The sequence below is a fragment of the Papaver somniferum genome, chromosome 4, assembly GCF_003573695.1.
Source record: "Papaver somniferum cultivar HN1 chromosome 4, ASM357369v1, whole genome shotgun sequence".
Taxonomy (NCBI): Eukaryota; Viridiplantae; Streptophyta; class Magnoliopsida; order Ranunculales; family Papaveraceae; genus Papaver; species Papaver somniferum.
The window spans coordinates 38,829,666-38,854,797 of NC_039361.1; the positions used below are offsets into that span (position 1 = coordinate 38,829,666).

The window sequence follows — 25,132 nt, forward strand, 5'->3', positions numbered from 1 at the left end:
CTGGGGGTTTTCTGCATTTGCGGTTTCCTCGTTAACAAAATTTATGGTGTCTGTGTTATTTCTTTTCCGCATTATATTTTATATAATTGAAATAATACAGGTTGTGCCTTCGTGATCATCAATTGGAAATCCAGCATTTGGTTGTTGATTGATATTGATTGATCCTTGGACATTGGTCTTTGGTACCGTCCAAGTTATTCCTTGTATTTGATAAAGACTCGTTATTGATTTTAGCTTAAGTAAAAATCAAATCAAGAGAGAGATATTAACTCCTTGAGATATTTTTATCTTGATTGAGTCTGAATGTCTAGTTGATTCTCTAGCAAAGTATTTCGGAGTTAGTCCATGCAGATTGCTAAGCGAAATATTAGGTGGTGTTGTTAGACCCCCGCTTTTTCAATGGGTTCTTAGAAAGTTAATAGAATCCTTAACTGGAAACATATTGGAGGAATCTTTAATTTTGGATGTTACTGTAAACAGGTTAAAAGATAAGCTCCATAACAAAAAAGTGTATGATAGTCCTTGACAACATGTGGAACGACAAGGGAAATCAATGGGAGGAGATGTTTAATACTTTATTAAAAATGAGTACTTAAGGCAATAAAATTATAATAACCACTTGAAGCAAGGATTTGATTGCTTTAGCTTCTTCATTGGCGCGTTATATATCCAATTTCAACCTCTTCAGACTGTCTGGTGAAGATTGATGGAGGCTACTCGAGAAAATTTCGTTTGGTTCAAAACAAATCTAAAAGCCCGCAGTCCTAATTGAAGTAGGAAGAAAAAACGCCAAAAAGCGTGGAGGAGTACCGTTAGCATTGAAGGTCCTCGGTGCTTTGATGCACGAGCAAAATAACGAGGTGTTTTGGCAATCAATAAACAACAATGTGATATGGGATCGTAGAGAAGGTGAGGAAAGTATTATGGGAGTTTTAAAATTAAGCTATGATTATCTTGAACCAAATTTAAAACAATATATTTCATATTGTTCATTATTTCCGAGGGGTTATATTATTAGAAGAAAAACACTAACTCGACTATGGGTGGCAGAAGAGATCCTTACTTCTGTTAAACCAAACACAGAAATTGAAGTTGGCAGTAAATATTTTATTAGTCTGCTGAGAGGTTTTTATTTTCACAATATAAAAAGGTAAAAGACACGAGAAATATAAAGACATGATAGATACATGATCTTGTGCATGATCTTACATTATTAAGTGAGACAGACTGCTCAATAATGTATGTCAACCAAACTTCAGAAGAGAAGCTTCCTAGTCTTTGCCGTATATGTTTGTTCACCGATTGGACGTACTCACTATTTCCTAAATTATTTATTTATAAAATATATAAATTACGGGCATTTTATATCCTACACCCACTTTTTCTAATAATCAATATGACTTTGGGGAGATTTTCAAGAACTACAGTTGGGAGCTAGAAATATGGACTGATTAAAGAGATCATATCATCTGACCTTCAGTAAGATATTTTCAGTTTCTAAAGTTCTCTGGTCATTATCTTGTTTTTATTAAGTAAATGTGGAAGTTCTTAAAAAAGACAAGTGTTAAAAAAAAGTCTAGAGAGAAAAACTAGCTTCAAAACTTTTAAGGTTAGTTTTTTTTTCTTTAAAACAGATAAAACGCTCTTCTTAATCAAGAATATCATCTACTTTATTTCTCATTCCTTCTGGATTTATTTTACCATATAAAAGGCTTTATCTTGTTTTTATTAAGTAAATGTGGAAGTATTTAAGAAAGACAAGTGTTAAAAAAGTTTAGATCGAAAAACTAGCTTCAAAACCTTTAAGGTTGGTTTTTTTTTTCCTTTAAAGCAACTAAAAGGCTCTTTTTGATCAAGAAAAATATCATCTAACTTTATTTATCATTCCTTCTAGATTTATTTTACCATCACTATTATTCATTATTAATAGAAGTCTTTGATTTTAAGTATTAAAATCTATTTAAATGAATAGCTCGTTTAAAAATAAAGAACTATCTTGCACATTTATATCAGATATCATATTTAAAAGCTATATTATAGATTCCCAAAAAAAAATGTTTCTTTTGTCTAAGGATTCCTCTGAGAACAGTGAGATGGATTCGTACATGATAAGATAGTTGAAAGGCTAAAAACAATTGGTTGTATTTTTAATTAACTCTCATTTATTTAATTACATTGTATGGTGGTGGGTGGTGACATTGTGATGTTTATATGAGATTTAACATTCTATCATCATCAGGTCGATGTTATTGTTTTAACTAAATTATGTACTTCTTAACTAAGTTATGTGTACTTATCAACGTGACTGATATTTGATTTTGTTTGTAGCTCGTGAGTCTAACCTCCTGACCACCTCATACCACATTAAATTTTATATTGAACATAAAGTTTTATATAGGTATCCCAACACACATGGTTAACTGGGTTTTATCCTTCATAGTCTTTCACGTTTATTGAATTGATTTTTTTTTTGTGTGTATATATTAAAATTAGAACTTTCCAATTTCTAGGTTAGACAAGCATCATTCTAGGAAGCAGGTATCCTTCAATACAACTATAGCTCACGAATTATTAGATAATATGAGAAAGAAAAAAAAAATCTTATGGGCTTAGAATTTGACATGTCAAAAACATTCGACATAGATGAATGACATTTTCTTATACGAATAATGGAAAATTGGGTTTTTCTAAAAAATGGTGTAATCTCATATACCGGTGCATATCAATAACTATTTTGTCTATTCTCATGAATGGTTCTTCCTGTGGTTTCTTCAAACCCACAAGAGGACTAAGACATGGGGATTCTTTATCCCCCTATATATTTCTATTTTGCATAGAATCCCTAACTATAATTATCTTACATGCTGGAAACCTCAAAATGATTAAAGATCATAAAATAAATAAAAATGTCTCATCTGTGACCCAGCTTCTCGTTGTCGGCGACTGCTTGGTCTTCTGCGAAGCAATAATACAAGACAGTAATAACCTAGTGAAAATATTCTCTGACTTCGACAAAGCTTCAGGTCAGTTAATAAAATCCAAACAAATATGGTGGGTTCTTTAGTGCTCATTCGGATGATGATAAACATAAAATACATAACCCTTGAAAATAAATACCTAGGGGCACCTTTGTTCACGCATATATCCGAAGTTAAATGTTTTGAACTAATTGTTGAAATCATGAAAACCAGATTTTAAGAATGCAAAAGAGAAATCTGAATACTGCTGGTAAAACGGTAGTGATCAAAATTGTAACCTCCTCTATGAGCATCTACCAAATGTCTTGCTTTAAACTCCCAAAAAAAATTTACAAATATATTAATGAAATACAACGCGACTTTTAGTGGGGTAAAAATATTGAAAACCAAAAGGTATCTACGTCAAAGCCTAGGGTAGTGTCTACAAATCTTTTGAAAATAGAGGATTAGGGTTGAAAAACATTGAAAAATTTAATAAAGTCATGCTAACAAAACTGGGATGCAGACTAAAACAAAATTCTAATTTCTTGGGGGCTCAATCCTAAAAGTTGTTTACTACCCTAATACTGACATAATGTACTTAGACCCCCACTCCCAAAATAACTGAGAGTTGAATTTGGAAAGGGATTAAAAGTAGTATGATTGATAACATGCGAAGTTATATATTGATGAAACACTAGTATTAGACTTTGTCATATTATTATGATCGATGTGTCAAGGAAGTATATTGAATTACGAAGTATAGCGCTTAGCTTTTGAACTTCGTAAATGCGACATTGACATAATTTATGTAACTTGTTACATTGACTAAACACTAACTTTGGACAAAACCTAAGCACCAAATATCAAATAACCCTCTTACTTTTGAATGGATCTCCTTGTACTTCTTTTAAACCTTCTGGAGGCTTAAGATGAGGCGATCCTTTATTTCCATATTTCTTTATATTATGCATAAAGTCATTATCAAGATACCTTTTAGCAATCCCATCTCATTCATGGTATTAAGTTTACTAAGGATGCACCCAGCATATTTTATCTGCTTTTTGCAGATGACTGCCTCCTTTTTTATAAAAGTTAATGACACTCAGTTTAGTAATCTCATGTATTTAATCGAAGATTTTCATAGCATCTCTGGTCAAATGATAAGTTTTGAAAAAACTGGTTGTTTTTTTAGTAAAAATGTCCACACATATCATTGTGTCTCTCTGATCAGGATTATGAATGTTAGGAAGATTGAGCTCCATGAAAAATACCTTGCAATACCATTCTTTCTTAAAATAAATAGAACTAAATCTATGTCTCATCTAAACACTCATCATGATTCCAACGTGTCTAAGTGGAAAACTAAACAACTTGCTCAATCAGGGAGATTTGTTCTTGTTCAACATATCCTTAAATCTTCATGTAACTATCCTACGAACTTCACCCTCCAACCTGACACCATTATTCACAAAATGGAAAAGTCCTAAAGGGACTCCAGGTGGGGGAAGAATGGGCATCGTGGCTATTATTTTAAGCATTGGGATAAAGTGCGCACTCAAAAAATACATGGGGGGCTTAGGCTTTATTAGTTTAAGAAAAATGAACTTAGCTCTATTGACTAAAACAACATGGATGCTAATTCAATCTCCTGATATGTTATGGGTCAACATTTCAAAAGTGTAAATACTTCAAAGTTTGTGAACCACTTCATTACAAAAAAAAACTCTGGAATATGTTCTGGGATTGGTCTAGTATTTGAATGGTCCAAAAATCATTAAAACACATGCTCATTGGGATATTAGAGATGGTACTAATGTCAAACTTTTTTTTGCAAATTGGATGTTAAATGCTTTGATCTAATCTGTATTAGTTATCACCTCAATTACATTGTTGCTGATTTTATTGTTCAAGTATAAGAGTTGGAATGTTTTCTTAGTCCAGGCTTACTTCACTAGTGACAATAGTCAAAAAAATTGTATCATGAGAATTCCCATTACTGGTCGTGGCACTCTCTTATGGCCATACAACAAGAATTGAATTCTTACTGTAAATTTTGTCTATAAACTCCAATCTAATGAACTTCCTCACAACTCTCAACCAAATCCCGAAACTAATACCTACAAAGCACTTTGGAAGGCACCTCTTTTACCAAGAACTCAGCTTTTTCTTTGGAAATGTGTAGAAAATATCCTTCCCACTAGCAGCAAGCTTTCTAGATATAACAATAACCATGTGGATATATCTAAAATGTGTGACTGGTGTTTCTGAAATACCAGGACATACGCTTTTAATGGATATTTTTTTAGAGGACTCAAACTCTGATATCAGTGTTAAGAATTGGATCTTTAAATGGCTTACTTTTAGCCATCTTAAAGACCATCCCATTACTGACATGACCACTGCCTGGTGCATATGAAACGACACGTGCTATAAATTCTTTCCAGAAAAACTTCCTAATCCACAGATTACAGCTAAAACTGCTCTGAGATTAGTTGATGAAACTGTTAATTCTTTAATTATAGAGACTGTTGTTACCAACCTTAGTAATGATCCAGTTGGAGTGCATGTCAGCCCTGTCATTATTCCTCAAGACTGCATGTTAATATACGGTGATGCTTCATATGGTAAACATACTTACAAATTTGGTGTGGGTATTGTGTGCATGTATTCTACAGGCAGGTTCAAGGGATGCAAATTAGTCCCAGACACATCCAATAATCCTGAGGAAGCTGAAAACACTCTGTTGTTTGAAGCAGCCAAATGGGTTAAAGAAAAGAAGTTCCAGAAAATATGTATAATAAGTGTTACTAAGAATGTTATAGTTTATCTCAATAGTAGCAAAGGCCAAACTAGTTGGACCTGTTGCTCTGTCTTAATGGATTGTCATTTTCTTTTAAAAGATGTGAATTTCTCCGCTTCGAATGTTTTTTTTTTTAAAATATGAATGGTTCAGCAGACCTAGCTGCTAAATATAATAGATTCAGAATGTAGGAGGTGAATGGATGTGAGAATAACTATCCTCACTTCCTTCAAACATACAATAATCTCTATTTAATTCAATATTACTGTTTTTACCTAAGAAAAAAAAAATTCTTAATGAATGGGAGTACTCTTTCTCCTTCTCATCACACTTTAGAGATTCTCCAATGGTTATTGTGTGTGTCTCTCACGTGGCAATACAAATAAGACATTTTCCTTTCTGTTTTGCCTTAAAGACATCACTTGTTATTCCCATGGGCTGTGACATTTGGACTGGGTTACAACGAGTTAACCCAGCTATTATTCCCATGGGCTGTGACCAATGTAGTCAATATCGGCCGTATCGGCCGATATATCGGGGATATTTCGGATATCGGCCCAAAACGATATGATAAGAAGGATATCGGGGATACGATATTCGACCGATAATATCGGCCGTTTCGGTCAAATATCGGCCGTCGATGCGGTATTGGTCGTTTTCTATAAAGTTTAAGGGTAATTTTGGCGAAGAAAGTATTCCGGGTGGTAGTAGAGGTGCATGTAGCTCTCGAAGCAAGTCTACTAAAGTTACTCTTTTGTTTTTTTGATAAAATTGATGTTATCTATTATATCTTATCCGAAAATGTGTGGAGAAATGTTTAATATAAAATTATAGTCTCTAAATCTATGACCGATATTTCAACGATAATATCCCCGATATAAAATCGTACCAGTGTATCGGTCCCGGCCGAGATGAACCGATATCCGATATTAACTACATTGGCTGTGACATTTGGACTGGGTTACAACGAGTTAACTCAGCTATTAAAGACCAATTTCGTTCTGATACACCGAGTCTTATATTTCTAGTACGTGTCAAAAACCCAGAACCTCTTGGAATTCAACTATGCACCACGTATCTTCTCAGAAAGATGCCATAAATTACCTTCGCTTCCATTCTGATTGCCTCAATCAAAAATCACAGCTAGGAAAAACCTTTCGGAAACCCTAATTATGCAAATTTTCAAGAATTCAGCATCCCCAATTTACAGAATCTACAGAAACAGAAGCTTCTATTCAAGATTCTTCTGTAATAATCAACAACAAAAATCTCATTTTGAAGATGTAGGTTCTTCAATGGCCTCACGTCTAAAAACACGATCTGTAATTCGTTTTAGAGGTCCTGATACTATTAAGTTTCTTCAAGGTTTAGTAACAAATGATGTAAGAAAGTTTGGTGAAGCAATTGGGGAGAAAACATCAACTTTAACTACACCAAATGTATCAACAGTATCAGAAACACCAATTTATGCAGCAATGCTTACACCTCAGGGGAGGTTTTTGTATGATTTGTTTATTTATAGACCTTCTCGTTCTTATGAGAAGCTTGATAAAACTGGCTCTAAACCTGGTTCAAACCCAACAGATGACCCTTTTGATTTGCTTGCTGATGTTGATGCTACTGTTACGGATGAGCTCATGGATTGCTTTCACAAGTAAGGGTCTTATTTTTTTTCAGTTTTTTTTGTTCGGAATAGTCAGACTTGAACTACTATGAGAGTTAGTCATAGTTGAAATCAAATTTCTGTGGATTATAGAATACTGATTATGAATGAAAAACCTAATTAGGAACTCTAAATTTCAAATGCCTGTAATTAGGTTCTTTTTGGTCAAAGTTTAGAGTTGATCCGTGTCATTTGTTTTAGTGATATTGGGTAAAACCCCTGTTACCCTTTTACATTTTTATGCATTACTCTTTTCAAGTAGGATCTAGTAACTTGAGGAATCCTATCATTAATGGTGGTAGTCAAGTAATGTTAACGCCTTGTTGTTGTTGATAAGAAAAGCAGTAGGTCAAAACATTGGCAGATTGCAGGAGTTGTGGCACATACCAATTATCCTTACATGTTAGATAACTAGAGAGGTATTTTGTTAGTAGGCTGGATCGGTCAATGAGTAGCCTTATACACGATAGATAACCAGACAGGTATCTTGTTAGTAGGCTGGTTCGGTCATTGAGTGTTTAGAATTTTTGATACATAACCATCATTGTCAGCAGAACACCGACATTTTAGAGATATGAAATGCTGAAAAAATTTCTGGAGAAGTAATTTATGAATATGTTGTCTATGTAAAGAATCACAAGAGTGTTTGTTCTCTAACTTAGGTTCTAGGGAAGTAGTAGAGAAGGAGAAATATTGAGGGTTTGAAGTTTGAACATACAGTACAACGGTTTCCTTTAGTGAGTTCAATTAACCGGCTAATTCTTCATTGCATTTTCTCCTTTCCGGAGAATGTTATAGTGTTTTTGCTAAGATAGAAGTTTTGGTTCTTTCGGTTTTTTTTTGTTTGGAAGGTGTCAGACTTGAACTACTATTTTTTTTTTATATATATGGAGACTTGAACTACTATGAGAGTCATTCATCTAGCCACTCTATTACCTATTGGGTTTGTATTAGTTGCAGTTCTTAGTAGGAAGAGAATTGGAGACATTATGATTGCATGTGTTTTGAGATTGCCATTACCAATGAAACTTACAGGTATAAGGGACATTGTTAGTTTAGACCTTGCCTCCTCTGTGAAGCCAATGAATGGTTGAAGCTTATTTCAGCTTATTTAGCCAGGAAACTTGGGTATCTGTAGTTCGGTGATGTTAATTCTGCCCGATTAGTTCGTATCTGTGACTCTTATAGGGATGGTTGTGTTGCAGATTTCGGCTAAGATCAAATGTTGATATTGAAAATTTGAGTGAGGAATTTTCTTGCTGGCAACGTTTTGGTAAGAACCTATCTACATCGTCTGATTCGAAAGAAGAACCTGAGGCTTCAGCTCTTGGCTGGGGTGCTGGTGTTGACAAAGCTGGTCAGTCATCTACAAAAGGGAATACTTCTGGGTGGCAATGGTACAAAGATCCCAGGTTGGACAGTCTTGGTTTCAGGGGAATTTTTCCTTCAAATACAATACGTAAGTTTTACTAGTGTGTTATTTCCAAAGTAACACTGATATTTTTATCCCTGTAAAAGTGGTATAACCAGAGCATATGCATAATGATCTTCTACAGCATATTTGTATGTTCTCATATTGAGCTTCGGAAATATGTTTTTCTTAATGCAGCACCATTGGTTGAGGCAAACAAAGAAACTGATGAGCTAAATTACCTTCAATGGAGAGTAGAGAAGGGAGTGGCAGAGGGATCAACTGAGATTCCTAAAGGTATCACTTCCATGATTCTTTTCAGAGTTGGGATATGTAGAAAACTCTTTTTAACTAACCTGTGCAAATGGGTTAGCAAGGCAAAAATATCAGCTGATGTTTTTTATGTGAAGGTTATATCTCTGATAGAACATCGTTCCATAACACCAGTTCATTTGATTTCTTAATCCTACTTTTGTTGTTGGATAAGAGTCTCTAGATAAAATTTTGCCTCTGCCATGTTATTCCCTTCATAAAGAATTAACTTTTACAGTGATGTTTCGATTAAGTGGTTATATGGACCCCAAAGCACGTGTAAAGAAAAAGGTGTCGACAGATCTTTACTCATTTCATTACATTTGAAGTTTTAAGCAGATTTTCCATTCGTTGTTATTAGATTCTCAAATTGAGCATTAATAAGAACCACTTAATGTTGGTGAAAACTTTATAAGCTGCTTCAGAAAATTATAGCATAGATACATTCAGACTCTGAACTGGTTAGTTTGGCCTGGACTTCACTTACCGGCTACCGCTTGGATCCACTAATTGTGTTTTTCATGGATAATTGCAAGCTGCCTTTCAAAGTGTTGCGTAACAACAGTTTTAAGTTACTTTAACCTCAGTTATCGCCTATGGACTTCATTCCTATTTTTTTAATTTTGTGTTACGTAAAATGCTCATGGCTTGTTATTTGAATATGTACAGGTTCTTAATTTTGTGGAACCAAATTTATATATTTGCATCTGGAAATGGAGCAGACCTCTTTTGTTCTCTTGGGCATTAGGCTGCCATTCCATGTCATCTGACATGAACACAAAGCATATCATTTATAGAATTGCTACATTACTTCGCAAAAACAGAGGCAAAGCTTCTTACAATAATCATCATAACTATTAATGTTCCTTTTTTTTCCTTCAGATTTCAATGCAGGAATGCAACAGTTTGATCTCGATTTCTGATTCTTCCTTTCTCAGGTGAGGCAATTCCGCTTGAGTACAATCTTGCTGGCTTGAATGCTATAAGCTTTGACAAAGGATGCTATGTCGGGCAGGAGTCGGTTGCTCGAACTCACCACCGTGGTGTCATTAGAAAACGCCTGCTTCCTTTAAAATTTCTCAACAAAAGCGGAGATGGTGACGTTTTCTTCCTCCTCCTTTTCTTTATAGAGTCCAATTTTGGTTTTTAACACTACTAGCATGTTAAAGATAAACTCGCAATGAGTGTGGAAGAGATTGTGATTTTCACTCTATGCAATCCTATACGATCTCACATCTATGTTAGCAACTGAAATGAACATAATAAAGGGATCGTTCAAAATAGCATATTACATGCTTTACCAAATATTATGGATGAAATTTTGGTCGTCTAGGTTCTCACACGTTCTTCTTTGTATGTGGTTCAGAAGTAGAGCAGAAGGTAGCTCCAGGATCAGAAGTAGTTGGAGTTTCCTCCGACAAGAAAGTTGGGACTGTCACAACTGCACTTGGGTCTCGTGGTATGGGTCTACTGAGGCTAGAAGAAGCCTTTAAAGGATCAGGCTCCTTGAGTCTTAAAGGGCAAGATAATGTAAAGATCGAAGTTATTCGACCAGATTGGTGGCCATCTGAATGGTTTCCAGATCATTAACACGCTTCAGTTGCTTCAAAAGGGAAAGCGACACCAGTCTCTCTATCTGTATCAAGTTAAAAGTTTATGTAATTCTAACCTTTTTTGTAGTTGATCAAAATAAGAAGAGAAACATGTTTTGTATGTTTATCCTACATGTGGTCATTGACTACATTGGTTTTTCATAGTAAAAGGGATTTTTAAAAAAATTGACCCCTCTGCTAATGTAATTTAGGTTCAATGATGCTTTTCATCTTTCCATTTATTTACTGTTCTCATATCACAGTAAGAAACTGTGTACATACCACCAGAGCTCACTCCGAGCTTAGCGCTCACGGCTTCCCCCTTGCTGTTTCATGGACATTTGGTTGTGCTCAGGGAAGCGTTGATTTTGGCTGTCATGTTTGTAGCTTACAGACCAAAGTTAGCTGATGGCATCCTTTTTTGGTCTCAGCTAACTTACGTGTGATACAGGGATGAGCTCGGCTAACTTGCACACACAGCACAGGTTGCCCCCTTCAAAACAACTAACAATATATGCAGTGTTATATGGTTCACGGGTATTTGTATTTTTGTCTGTGATAGGTCAGGTGATGCAAGATCTCACTATCTAATGTCTCCATTTAATGGTGAAAAAGGTTTCAATTGAAATTTCTAACAAAAGTTTTGCACAATCATTGAGTCACGAGCAGCACACAGAAAATTTCCATCAGATGTACAGAGTGTGTGTGAGAGACAAATAAAGAAAAGAGAGGGATATGATATGATGGTGAACGTGATGATGTTGTTCACCCAAAATGAACTAATAAACCTGGTGCATTTTGTATCTTTGTGTAAGTGAGAATTATTCTAGTGAAGCGTGAAAAACTGTACTGGTTTATCAAATCAGTACTTCAAGGAGAAAAAGTTTGAGATAATATTCCATATCCAAGCTGAATGAGTCCAGTTTAGTATAGTAAAAGTTACAGACAAGTTCGCAGGATCTCTCTGTAAAACATTAGGAGATAAAAAAAAAACACACTCACGTGCTTTCACCAGATTTTATGTTTTCATGGATCTTAAAATTTTGCTAAGTTGAGGGTTCATGGGTATTTCATACTGCTATATGCTATTACCAAATGGGGAGTATGCAGTTGCATGCACTCAGCTCTGAAAGCCTTGGAGATATAAGTTGCAGTGATCTGGTTTTTGCCGGAAGGTGGATTTTGAGCAGTAAAATGAAGGAAGTAAGGAACACAATTTGTTATACAGCTAAATTAAGATTAATTAGGAGCACAAGTTAATGTACCCAATATCTGTTACAAAATTCCTCCTCTAAACTACTAATAATACATGGAACATGATTTCATTCACAAACAAAGCCTAACTTAGTCCTTAGGAAGAGGACATGCTTAAATCTAACACTCGAAAAATTTTAGTCCAACATCAGTAAGTAGTTAGTGATGCGACAATGATGATGATGATGCTAGTGACCATTGTTTTCGGTATAGGCCGTTGTGAATACTAGGGATTGTTAGGAACCGTATTTAGTTCTTGAATGACTGTTACCATGTCAGGCCTTTGGCTTGGAGATTTATGGGTGCAGATCAACGCTATCTTTACGAGATTTGCAGCCTCGGTTTCAGAGTACTCCCCGTCAAGATATGCATCCATGAAATCTTCGAACTTGCAGCATTCAGCTCCAACTCGCATTGGTGGAGTGATTTTTCTCTTGCCAGAAAGAATTTGCAAAATGATCATCCCAAATGCATAGACATCACTCTTCTCTGTGAAACGGCCTGTCGTCGTGTATTCTGGAGCAAGATAGCCCATAGCAGCACTGGCCTTCAGTGTCGAGAAAACAATATCATCGGCCAGGAGCTTGTGTAAGCCAGAATCCGAAAGCAATGGGTTGAATTTCTGATCTATGAGGACTTTCTCGGCAGATAAGTTTTGGTGAACTAGAGATGGCTTGTTCACTTTGTTCCCATGTAAATACTCAATACCTACACAACAATACAATGGACATCAACTTCAGTACAAGCCTGGGTTGCCAGAGAAACTTTAGCATAAACGAAACTACAAATGACGATGAATAATGCACCACCTCTCAGTAAAGCTCATGATTAATGACGATGAATAATGCACAACTGGACTTTGTTAGCTATAGACACTCAAATTAAGAGATAAGAAGAACAGAAACTGACCTTTGGCAATGCCGTTGATGATTGAAACTCTGGTAGACCAGTCAAGAACACGTGTATTACCGTCCTTCAAATCAAGATACTGCAACAAGTTACCATTGGGAACGAAATCATAGATGAGGAAACACTCGCCTCTACCTCTTGAACAGCAAAAACCCCTCAATCCAACAAGGTTCTCATGTCTCAATGAGGTCAGTATTGTCAATCCTTTCAAGAACTCAGCTTCTTCAGACTTACAGCTCGTCTTCTTAATACTCTTAATAGCAACAACAGATCCATCTCTCAAAATCCCCTTGTAAATTGCTGAAAAATTGCTTTTACCCAACAAATTCACATCAGAGAAGTACTGTGTTGCAGATTCAACCTCTTCTAAATTAAACCTGAAAGTCTGCAAAACCTCTTGAGAGAATCCACCGCCATTACGCCCATCTGCTAATGGATCCCAACCATTTGAGTACTCAAGATTTATTAATGGAGAAGCACTTTTTCTATAAACTTCCTTGTTGACCTGATCAGTGCTAAGTCTATTATCTGTGGTATCAAATGTGCTCCCAATCTTTTGTTTTCGCCGCCGGTACCAAGAGAAGGTCAGTAAACCGGAGACAGCTATAGCCACAACCACTGCAACAACACCAACAACAACATACATTTTTGGGGATTTTGAAGAGGCTTCCTCGCAGCTGGTTTCATTGCAATGAACACGAAAATTTGCAGATTCAGGGATATCTTTAGTGAGATTTGCTCTTGGACCAAATGGTTCAGGCTGACTAGTCAGATGACTTGAAGCACTGCAAACACTCAAAGAAGCAAACCCAGCTCCACATAAATCTGAGTTATTCCCATATTGAAATCTCTCATTCAATCTCTTCAAAGCTGTATATATTCACCAAAACAAAATTAGCATTCAATAATCAACTCACCAACAAACCCAGATAAGAACCAAGAAAAACTTAAAATGATAATCAAAAGAAAAGAACATAGATTACCTGGAGGTACATTGCCTGAAAGAGAATTATTCCGAACATCAAGAACTTCTAAAACAGGTACATCAGCTAACTTCACCGGAATAGAACCAAACAGCTGATTAAAACTTACATCCAATCTCATTAACCCACTTAAATCCCCTAAACTTGCAGGAATTGCACCAGTTAATCTATTACTTTGAAGTGCAAGAACAGAAAGTTTCTTCAAAGATCCAAGTTGAGTTGGTATACTCCCTGTCAACTGATTATAACAAAGTTGCAAAACTGCAAAATAAAACAAAGAAAAAAACAATATCTCTGATTAGATCAACCAAAAAATTAAATTTGTTGAAAGTACCATTAATGCATGTTCAGCAGGTATTAAGAAGATGACAGAAAAAAGTTAAGGGGTTTGTTAGGAGACATTATACCAACTAAATGCATTAACAGTTTCACAACTAATAATGGAAAGAAAGCCCCAAATGGTTCTTAAATCAACACATGAAAAGCAAGATCAAATCTAACCTTCTAGACTTAGATTCAGTTCCAATGAAAAAAAAAAGGACTAGTTTTTACTGAACCCCAAAGAAGAATATGAGATATAAAAAAGAAATGAAGAAAACCCTTTTAAAGAACTAACCTTGAAGACTAGCCATTTTGCCAATCTCAGGAGGAATAATACCAGAGATATTATTAACATTGAGATATAAATCAGAAAGTTCAGTAAGATTTGAGATCTCTTTGGGTATATCACCAGATAATGAGTTATAATGTAAGTAGAGACCAGATAAACATTTCAATCCAGAAATAGCTGATGGAACTTTTCCTGATAACCCCTTTCCTTGTAATGAAATATTTGCAACTTTTCCTTGTTCATTACAAGCTACACCTTCAAATGAACCACTACATGGATTACCATCGCTAGTCCATGATGATAAGAATCTATTCTCTGGGTCTAATGATGCTTTCATTTCCATTAATGCTTTCAACTCTGGGTTTCCAAATACATAATAAAATCTCATCAAAACTAACACAGAAACAAATAGATTCACCGTGAAACCCATTTTCTCTGTTCCAGTCTTTTGATCAAACTCAAGTGGTTGAGTTGAGTTTTGAGTTTAAATTAAAGAATCCTTTGTTTTAGATTCTCTTTCTCTTCACCACTTCTCTCTGTCTATCTATCTCTATGTGTGTGTCTTTGTATAGTTTTGTCTTGGATGAAGAGAAGAACAGGACTCAAAAACAGAGAAGAGAGTGAGAAACAGACAGAAGAGAGGTGACTATTTTTCTATTTTTGAAACAAGAAAATAATTAAAAAGAAATGAAGGAGATGAGCTTTTTAGAAGGGACGGTGAATAGTAACAAGGGGTGGATGCCCCAAGAAAAGAACAGGTAGGGGGTCCTAGGAACTGAGATAGGTAATTCCAAACCATGAAGTTGGACGTTAGTTGTTAGGTTCCAGTGACGTGTGGTGTGGATTAAGGTAACTCTTATTCGGGTCTTATCTGAACCCTACAACTTGTTGATCAAAATGACCAAGATTATTCGAGCAACTTTTGTTTGTAGCATTCATTGCTGGCAATTTATCCAGACAACAAGAAAGAACGGCCTTTAAGTCGGTCTGTCCAAGAGGTCGATGCATTGTTGAGATGGACAATGCATCAACCACCTGATTAGCAAATTTAAATTAACATTGTCTGGCTCTGGGAACACGTTTTAAGACCATTAAATACTAGAAATATGAAGTATTCTGCCAACAATGGTGCTTGTGGGGATTTTTAGGCTTTTTTTCTTTCTTTTTTTTTGGTGGGGGATACGTAGGTTGGGGTTCTTGTGGAAAAACATTTTGATTTAAATTGTCTCTTGAAAGACTTGTGATGTAGGAGGGGAAGAAAAAGTGCTCCAGAACCCGGAGTTAATCGCACGAATCAGACGTAAAAATAATTCTTTATAGATCTAAAAGTTATTCTGAAATTTGGTTCTCAACCTAATTTTTATTTTTTTTTCTCTTCTAGAAGTCAAAAAACGGCTTCTCAAGGTGTATTTAAATACCTTTTAAGTCTTATGGTTCACAATCCAAGACAGGTCGTTGTGAAGATGGGACTATGGTCGTGACGTGAAGGATGAAGCTCGAAATGGTATCGCATTCCAAGCGTGAAACCATACAGTTCAAGTTGTTGGATCTCCAATGGTGAGTCAATGGCTCATTTTATCAACGGAATAAATTCCCAGTCTGAAATGGTTTCGCTAACCCTGGTTTTCTAGTGCAAAACAGTTTTGTTGCACTCTACAAGTGATTCACAACTTTCTTCCAGGTTTTTGAGGAACGAAACTGTGAAATTGGGCAAAAAGAAGAAGAATGCAATATGAGATTACTGGTATTCGAAGAGACGAAATTGGGATGTGGATAGACGAAATTAAAGAGGAAAAATAAGAGATAAAGAGAATTCAGTTAAGAGATCAAACGAATAACAAGATAGGTAATCTTTTGAGATAAAGTCTTGTTAATAGAGGCATAAACTAGATACCAAAAATAACTAGAATCTTAAATAAAGGAAATATCAACATAAAGAATTAACTATAACTTTTAAACTAAGCACATATGTCCAACATTAGTCCTCCTTGTTTGGGAAAAGCTTATCCTCGACTGGTCATTACAAAATATGACTTGTAGATTTCGTGATCAATTAGTTGCAACGCTTCTTGTACTATCAAAATTTGCTCTCAAGTCAGTTGGTACGCCTTACCACGATCAAACACAAATCACATAATTTAAGAAATTCATAAAAGAAGTACATAAGAAATGGTGTTCATTGCATCATGTGATGTGTGTTTAGATTTTTCGCGATCAAACACAAAAGTCATATCACTAGTGGTGGTAATTGAGTCAATCATGCGAGCAACGACCACAAGAACACTTCTCTGAAATTCAGAGCTACAGTTATGGTACATTTAATTGATTTGTCCTTCCGATGATCCAAAACTTGAATTAACTCCTTAAGTACGATATCTACATTTCCGTTTTGGAATGAAATCCATCAACCAAGTCTTCTATCTTTAACATAACATCTTATTTCAATTATGCTATCCAGTAATCTCCCAATAATAATGCAGTATGGTGAAAAAAATGTCGTGTTTAGTATTAGATTGAATTTTCAAAATTCTCCCAAATATTTTTTTTATCATATATTCAATGCATCACATAATGTCTTGAACCAACAAAAGTTGATCGTGTTACAAAAATCCTCTTTTATTTTAGCTATATAAAGACTTTGTTATTCGCAATTGTATGAAAGAAACCATAGACGTTGTAAGCATCATATACCAAGACATCATTGTAGTGGATAGTTTGATTTTTAAACCCCTAAGGATCATGTACACCTGAAATATTGATCGTGTAAATAGAATAATTCCAAAAAGTTATTATTATAATAATCATAAAAAAAGCAACACTTAGTATCGGTCCAAATACCACCAATGGGTACGAGTACGAGCTCACTGAAATGCTTGAGCTCATCAGTCGTTGCATCTACCAAGAGGTAAATCTTCCAAATTCAATAATTAAAATATTTTAGGTATCATCTCATCAAACAAAGACATCGCAAACCCCGTCATATCATTCTTGCAAATGACATCAATCAAAGAACTATACAAAACAACATCTGCTTTCACATGAGTTTGCTTGAAATATCTAAATATCTCTTCCCTTGGCACATTATTGTACACAAAATCCATTACATATGTCGGAACTCCAAACGAATCCATAAGTAATAATGGACTGCGTATTAGAAGTTTCCAAGAATGGTTTATATGTTTTTCTCCTTTTAGTCTTGAGAAAGTATATGGAACTGGACATAACAACCTGTTAGAGTCGATAATAATCTTGGATACACTTGTCTAGCCTTTTCACATCTGCAAAACTTTTTAGTAACGCAATAATTTTGCAAATTGATAGCGAGAACATAAGCTCCCCAATAATAACGATGTCTCCCAGAAAAGATGTTGTCATTGTCACATCGTCACTCAGGAGCAACCTGACTTTCCATACAAAGCCACTTCGAATCTAAAATTACTTTGGATACTGTTTGATTCATGAGCCTAAAATAATCTTCTTTTATTGTTTTCCTCCTGGTGTTTGAGAAAATTCTACCACCAATTCTTCCAACATATTTTTCTACAATTATATCTTACTGAGATGGACAATTACACGCATAAACATGCATATAAAAAGAACACAAAAGAATTCTCATATGATGAATCCACATATGTTGATTCAACTACTTATACCTTGTTAGGGAACATAGACATCATTGGTATATTCAAATGATTAAAACTTGATTATTTTCAACCCTAGACAAAGTATCAGCATCAAGATCTACTAAATCATCTTTTTTATAAGATTTGATAACTCGCCACTTAACACTTGAGAATCATGCAAAACCTCCTTGTATTGTTCGTCCTTGGAAACAAGATTTTCTTCGTCTTTTTGAATGAGCAAATTAATAAACTAACCAGCTTCCATCCATAAATTTAATAAACCGGCCAAAAAATTTCAAACTTTTATAAACCGGCCTTTCCATTAGTTTTTTCACTTGGCCCCACCAAAATGGTCCAACAAGTGGACTTAGTCAATTTTTGTGCCTAAAATTACTACTATATCCTCCTCCTTCATAAACCTATCATGCGTCAATGGTTGTTCTTACAGGGAAACCATTTCTTATTCTTTGTTCCTCCAACTTTTTTTCGACTACCAGACTTTGTAAAACCCCTTCCTTCTTTTCTCGTTTCAATGACAATCATCAGAACCCATTAACCATTCATTCAATCGTCAACAGTGATACTTGTTTTTCCTGCAAATCGATGAAAGAAAATACTTGTTTTTCCGTCAGCAGTAATGGTAAGCTTTCAATCCCGTATTTGTTTCTATTGATTCGATTCTTCTATATAGGAATCAAATTAAACTTTGAAGGATTTGATCACGGTGATAACAAAGACCATTGAAGTTGGAACAAAATTATTTTGAAATAGGAATTAATTAGGGTTTGTTTCTGTTGATTTCAATGATTATTCTTTTTGAGTTTTGTAAGTTTGTTGGTTTATGTTGTAATTGAACAATTGGTTAATGAAAAATGGAAACTGATCAATTTGATTAAGTTTTTCAATTGGGTTTTTATCGATTGTTAATTTGTCTCTCCTGTTTGTTCTTGCACATTCGTTTTATCAGTTAGGGTTCATAATTGTTCATTTCTCAGATGATCTTTTTTTTTTAAACTAAGATACGTTAATTCGGGAGATGTAGACAAATTTTGGGTAATGATTCATTAAATTTCTGTTGAATTTGGTTTAATTTCAATAATTTGTTAGGGTTCCATGGAAATGAAATATTAAAGGAGAAGAACAGAAGAAAAAGATGAGTATTTTTCTCTAACTCGACTGAGTTGCGAGTTGGCTATGCTGTAAAAGGTCTAAAATACCCTTGACTCATGTTAAATTAACTGTCGTTATTGTTTTTTGAAAAAAACGGGACGGAAAAGCTCCGTCTCGACTATTTTATAAAAAGATTCAAAAAAACGACCACTTTCTTAATTATGTGTCGAAAAGGTGGCCACTTTATTAAAAAGCCCAATAAAATTTCATATGCTCCTCACCAACTGATGTAGCGTAAATAACAGAAGTGCTATTTTTAGTTGATGACAAATTTTCTCTATTCTCGTCATGAGATTGTAGCGATATGGCTATGTGATATACGCATTTATGTGTCTAATATATCTCTATTGTATATATTGTTAGTGCTCGATATTGTACTTATTTGGCTATTTTATTTATTTGTAGGTGTTTTTAGAAGAATAAAGTTTTGCGGCGAAATTAGCTGAAAATGCGGCGTTTGGACCACCGTTGATGGAGTACCGGAAGCGCCCCAGAAGTATACCGGAAGTACCCCAGAAATACCCCGGAGGAACCCCGAAAAAGTGTCGAAAATGTCCCAGAGAAATCACTATACAGACCCTCGATTTTGGATAAGGGGTAACCTAATTACTAAGGGGTGACCTATTTCCAGGCAGCTGCTAAAGGGAGAACAGCACAGGATAAGGGCACCCACCTTCTTCACGTTTTGAATTAGAAAATTGTCGGGAAGTTCACTGGCAGATTGAGAATCGAATTTTGATGGAGTTTTAACGAGATTCAATCGCCGAAATCAGTTGGGATGGACTTGGATGGACTAAACAGGCCTAGTACAATCTATTGGACGCAAACAATTGGGCTGGAATGCCGGAAAAATTGAATCGAAGTTCAACAGAACACGTGCACTGCTGATTGAGTTCAAAGATTTTGTGAGGAATTTCTGGGAGATTTTCACGCTAAATATACTTGCACTTGGTCTTCTTCAAGTCATTGGAGAGTTTTGTGGCAAGGGAATAGCTTAGTAGACGCGTAAAAAGAAGAAAGAGAGGAAATATACGTAACTTGCTGTGGAGAGAAAAGGAGAATTTTGGGGAAGATTTAGTGGACCTGTTTAAGTATATATAGATTGTTTCGAGTCATATAGGCGTTATCAAGAGCTAGGGGTCGATTGGGAGGCCAGCAGAGAGGCGCAGGAGGAGTTGCAGGAATTGTACCTGCTGCTGCTGCTGCCATTAACAAAGCTCGAAGAACACGAAGAACACACCCGCAAAGACAGTCGTTTATCAACAGTGACAACCACTAGCATCCGAGGGTCTTGAATCAACAGCGTCAACAGCAGCAGTGAGGTATCGTTACTTACAGCAGTGGTATTTTATCGTTCTTCTTGGACGCTTAAAGAGGATCGTAGTTTCACTGTATTATATTTTTCACTCTTATAATCATATTTTGAGCATCAAGTATGTATTTTGAGAACATGATTATTATGAGTAGCTAAACCCCAATACTGGGATGATGGAGGAAGCTGTTTTTCATCCATGTGGTTATTTAAATAATTCTTAATTCACTTTTTGCACCAATTTTAATTGATTTATGATTTCAATTAATTACTTGTGATTTTGTTTGATGGAACATGCTTAGTCCTAGGGATTCTTGATGTGCCATGCTTATCATATACAAGTAATATTTTATGGAATCTAATTTGGCAAAGATAGAGTTAATACTTGTTTTATTTTGAGCTATAATCGCCTAGGATTATTTTCTGAGCCACTTGAATATGAAACACATTGGAATCCTGAGTCCTGGTTCCTCTTGATCTTGTGACATATTGTGTATATATTTTTGTTTTAAAAATCTTTTCAAGTCCGAGTAACGAACTCTTATTTACCGCAATCGAAGTACTACAACACTATGTAAGCTACTAAAGTACTAGTCTTGTCGCGCTATTTGAAGATTGCAGCAGATTTGGAAAGACATAAAATTTTCTTTTTTCCATCCTTGTAGAAGGTGTATGTGTTCTCGCAACAATTGTGAACAACATGAATATCATATTGCCAAGGTCTTCCAAGAAGAAGATATCTAGTAGTCATGTTGATCACATCACACAATACCGAGTCTTCATAACCATGAAAGGAAAACTTAACGAAATTTAGTGAGTAATTTCTTGAGAAAAAGAAGGTTGAGTATGTAATATAAGACGAATCATTCGTATAAAATGTTCGCCATAAGCTTTATGTACTTATTCATATTCATCGTAGCTTTTTATTTAAAGCGATACCAAGGATCGAATTTTAGATGAGAATCTAAGATTCTTGGCTCTGAAACTGACTTACGTAGAACGATAAAGAGAATAATGCAATAGGAGATTGATGGGATGCGAAGAGACGAAAAGGGATGTGAATAGACGAAATTAAAGAGGAAAAGTGAGAGAATAAGGAGAATTCAATGAAGAGATTAAACGAATATTAATATTGATGATAAGATAGATGATGTTTTGAGACAAAGGCATACTTACATAGGTTTAAACTAGATACCTAAAATAACTAAAAATCTAAAATACGAAAAATACTTTAAAAAGAAATGCTATGACTTCTAATTTCTAAATTAAGGACAGATGTCCTACATTATTTATTGTTATAGAGGACGTCATAAGATTCTCTTAGAGCGTCCACAGTGGACGATCAAACCTATCATTATGATCCAGAGACGAGACACAGCGGGACGGAGTAAAGACTAAAAGCCGGACCAAAACCAAATTCCAGACTATATTTGGTCTGGGACCAAGACCAAAACTATATATAGTCGAGCGAACGTATAATGTTCGTTTGTCACCGGGCGGGTATATAATGTGATCTTGTTGATGAGACGTGCATATAATGTGATCCTGGTGATGGGGCGGGCATATAATGTGATCCTCATGAGGCGTACATATAAAGTTCGCCTGATGGATGATGGGGCGTGCATATAATGTGATCATGTGATGGAGCGGGCATATAATGTGATCCTGCTGATGGGGAGGGCATATAATGTGATCCTGGTGATGGGGTGGGCGTATAATGTGATCTTGGTGTATACTTTTTCCTAGCGACCAAATTTACTCTTCCACCCTAGTGTAACACCACGGACTAAACTTAAATTTTTTTTTTTTTTTTTATCTTTGGTCTTTGGTTATGATCGCACCACTGCAGTTGCTCTTATATGATTAAACGCCAACGTGTGCAATATTAGGTTCTTATTGTTCATTTACATTCTGGATGTCCTACTTTTAATTTAAACTGGGCCATTTAAACTTTTTTGTTAGTTAAGAATCTGTATGAATTAGGTTTTTATAGTTCATTTACATTCTGGATGTCTTACTTTTAATTCAAACTAGGTCATTTAAATTTTTTTGTTAGTAAAAAATTTGTATGAAAACTATAATATGAAATGGCTTGACTATGCTCGATGTCTTTTCAAAAAAAAAAAAAAAAGGAAAATTGGGGATATGCCCCAAGGTCGACTGTCATCTAGAGGATATGCCCCAGGATTCCAGTTTCTGGGAATATTCCCCAAAGTAATTGTTTCTGTCAAGAAGCCGTTATATAGTCAATTTATCGTAAATGTGCCTGAACTATTTCTCTAATTTCTTCGAGTTTTTTTTCTTCTTCTGAATATGTTCCTGAACCTTGTAAAGGTGTTAGTGTATAGTATATCTATCTTTTAATTCGCATATGTAATCCTACGTGTGTGCGAATGTTGACTGCTTAACAGTTTTGGATGGAATTTTGGACGGCTAGAGCATATTCCTGAAAACTGAAATCCTAATATCCCCACCCCAAGATGACAGACGATTTTGGCGCATATCCCTAATTCACCCCCTCCCCAAAAAAAAGAAAAAGTACCTGCAAAAAAAAAAAAAAAAACTCTCCATGCCTCGGTGGAAAGGGAGGCCGAATTTAGAATTTGCAATCTTATCTACTCGTGGTAAGAGCTATGTTTTCTTTAGGTGTATATATCAGAGGACCTATTGGCACAACATGCCTACGCTATAGGCGAGGGCCAATTGAGGCAACATGCCAACGGCCAACATATGCATAGGCGAAAGACCTACACCATGTTTGTTTACTCCTGACTCATCTGAATCGTCTGGATCTGAATCATCTGGATCTGAGTGAAATCACCTGACTCATCTGGATCTGAGTCGATATGTTTGTTTTGAGTCAGATCTGACTCATCTGACTCGGAAATAAGTGAGTCAGTGGTTTGGTCCCATGAGTCAGGGGTATTTTGTTACCTGACTCAAATGAGTCCGAGTCAGGGGTTATGTCTGAGTCAGAGATCGAGTCAGATCTGACTCAAAATGGAAAACAAACAGTCTGACTGCTGACTCGGTCCGAGTCCGGGATTGACTCAGATTCAGACGCCGAGTCAGCTGCAAACAAACAAGTTCCTGCCGGGACTGATAACATGCCAAATATAAAAGATCATCTTTCGTTTAGGGTCTTTCCGTCCCTTGTGGTTGTGAAGACTCAATCACGCTAAACACCAGTCCCACATTAGTAAAGAAAATATTCATGCAAAATGTTAGTTACTGTAGTTGACCACAGTGATAGTTTAAAGTTAAAAGTTTAAACCTTTTTACAGAGTCAGAAGACTGTTGACTGACCCTTCTTTTGAGATTAATAGTCCATTAAGTATCTTTAGAAGAGATCTAGTTTGTGAATCGGACGATCATGATCTTAATCAAACTGAAATAGACAAACAAGTACCACCTCGAGATACCCTGACAGGTAAAAGCAGAAAATTCGAATTCGAAATTCTGAAAAGAAAACAACTTTAGGGTTCGTTTTGGAAAATGACAATTTTTCACATCAGGCTTTTACGTACCATTTCTCACACTATTCTCATTTCCATCTTTTGTTCTTTAATCTGTTATTCTTGATTCCTTACCTGACATAAACAACGACCGTTTCAACTCAAGTTAAATAAATACATTATTACCCTTGACCATTATTTCAAAGTGTAGTAACCTTGGAACCAGACCGAAATTAGTAATCTTACTCTATTCATTTGAAGTGTACTAGTAAAATTGGGACAATATGTCGATCAAAAAGGGAAATTCGGACCTAGCAACACGATTCAAGTGCTGCCCCCACTGAATAAATGGCATGCTCGTTGTCAATCACCAGGCACAAGTACATAGATACTGGGTCACATATCAAATTTTTAAGCACGAGATTCAAAACTAATTAACTCGGACCCTTACCAACCAGCTCAACTCAACGACCAAATAAATCAAATCCTCGCAACATGGATCGAGAGACAGTCTTTCCCGCCCAAGTCTCGCTCGCAACGGTCAATAGCGTAGGGACTTGCAAAACCTCTCCATAAATCACTTTTCAGAAATATTTTTTCAAATTTCAAATTTTCTTGATTTCTCGAGAACAATGAAGAATAAAATAATTGAGATATAAATGCAATGTTCATTTGAATTGAATCATTTGTGTGGTCAAGAAAAATATCCCTTGGTAAGTTTTCTTTTTACTCCCGTTTCTACTGTTACAATTGAACACTGTCGTAAGCAGCATATTAGAGTCCCTTGGACTCTAGAAGGTTATGGGACCATCTAGGCCAATGGTAGAAGATACCTAAAAGCTAAAATCTTCAGGTGGAGGATATGTTGGAGGATGGGAATGTTAGTCGTTCAAAATAGTTTGAAAATATAGACGGAATTTCATCTTGGTGATAAATTCTTGGACTAGCACTAGCACTAGCTTAATAGTCGGTAGATAATGACTTTGTTCGACGTTGGATGTATAAGCAGAATAGTACTAGTGATAGTGGGAGTACAAAGGGTGGATTTGTTTCGAGTAAAAAGTCATTAGCCTTCATT

General features: G+C 35.6%; 2 protein-coding genes across 3 annotated transcripts; one reads left to right on the plus strand and one right to left on the minus strand.

The window, feature by feature from the left end:
• Window positions 1-6,830: 6,830 nt before the first annotated feature.
• Window positions 6,831-10,909, plus strand: LOC113275182 (putative transferase At4g12130, mitochondrial). 2 transcript variants are annotated; one of them, XM_026524629.1, is made up of 7 exons: window positions 6,831-7,414; window positions 8,629-8,882; window positions 9,033-9,131; window positions 9,385-9,437; window positions 9,816-9,972; window positions 10,085-10,243; window positions 10,513-10,909. In XM_026524629.1, the coding sequence occupies exons 1-7, from the start codon at window positions 6,933-6,935 to the stop codon at window positions 10,734-10,736; spliced, it is 1,428 nt and encodes a 475-aa protein (XP_026380414.1). In that variant the 5' UTR covers window positions 6,831-6,932; the 3' UTR covers window positions 10,737-10,909. The 2 variants fall into 2 exon arrangements, with proteins under 2 accessions (XP_026380414.1, XP_026380415.1); XM_026524630.1 differs by lacking the exons at window positions 9,385-9,437; window positions 9,816-9,972.
• A 1,049-nt stretch (window positions 10,910-11,958) lies between these two features.
• Window positions 11,959-15,163, minus strand: LOC113275184 (LRR receptor-like serine/threonine-protein kinase GSO2). The gene is made up of 4 exons (XM_026524631.1): window positions 14,501-15,163; window positions 13,885-14,145; window positions 12,902-13,771; window positions 11,959-12,700 (listed from the first exon to the last, which is right to left on the minus strand). Exons 1-4 carry the CDS (start codon window positions 14,922-14,924, stop codon window positions 12,219-12,221), a joined length of 2,037 nt encoding a protein of 678 aa, XP_026380416.1. The 5' UTR covers window positions 14,925-15,163; the 3' UTR covers window positions 11,959-12,218.
• Between the last annotated feature and the right edge of the window lie 9,969 nt (window positions 15,164-25,132).

Excerpts from the sequence above, each read along its gene's own strand:
- LOC113275182 (XM_026524629.1), top strand. The coding sequence starts at position 6,933 with ATGCAAATTTTCAAGAATTCAGCATCCCCAATTTACAGAATCTACAGA. Across the intron at positions 9,438-9,815 it reads AAGCACGTGTAAAGAAAAAG|GTTCTTAATTTTGTGGAACC; the intron begins GTGTCGACAGAT and ends GAATATGTACAG. Across the intron at positions 10,244-10,512 it reads TCTCAACAAAAGCGGAGATG|AAGTAGAGCAGAAGGTAGCT; the intron begins GTGACGTTTTCT and ends TATGTGGTTCAG.
- LOC113275184 (XM_026524631.1), bottom strand. The coding sequence starts at position 14,924 with ATGGGTTTCACGGTGAATCTATTTGTTTCTGTGTTAGTTTTGATGAGA. Across the intron at positions 13,772-13,884 it reads TTCAGGCAATGTACCTCCAG|CTTTGAAGAGATTGAATGAG; the intron begins GTAATCTATGTT and ends GAATATATACAG. Across the intron at positions 12,701-12,901 it reads CATCAACGGCATTGCCAAAG|GTATTGAGTATTTACATGGG; the intron begins GTCAGTTTCTGT and ends ATTGTTGTGTAG.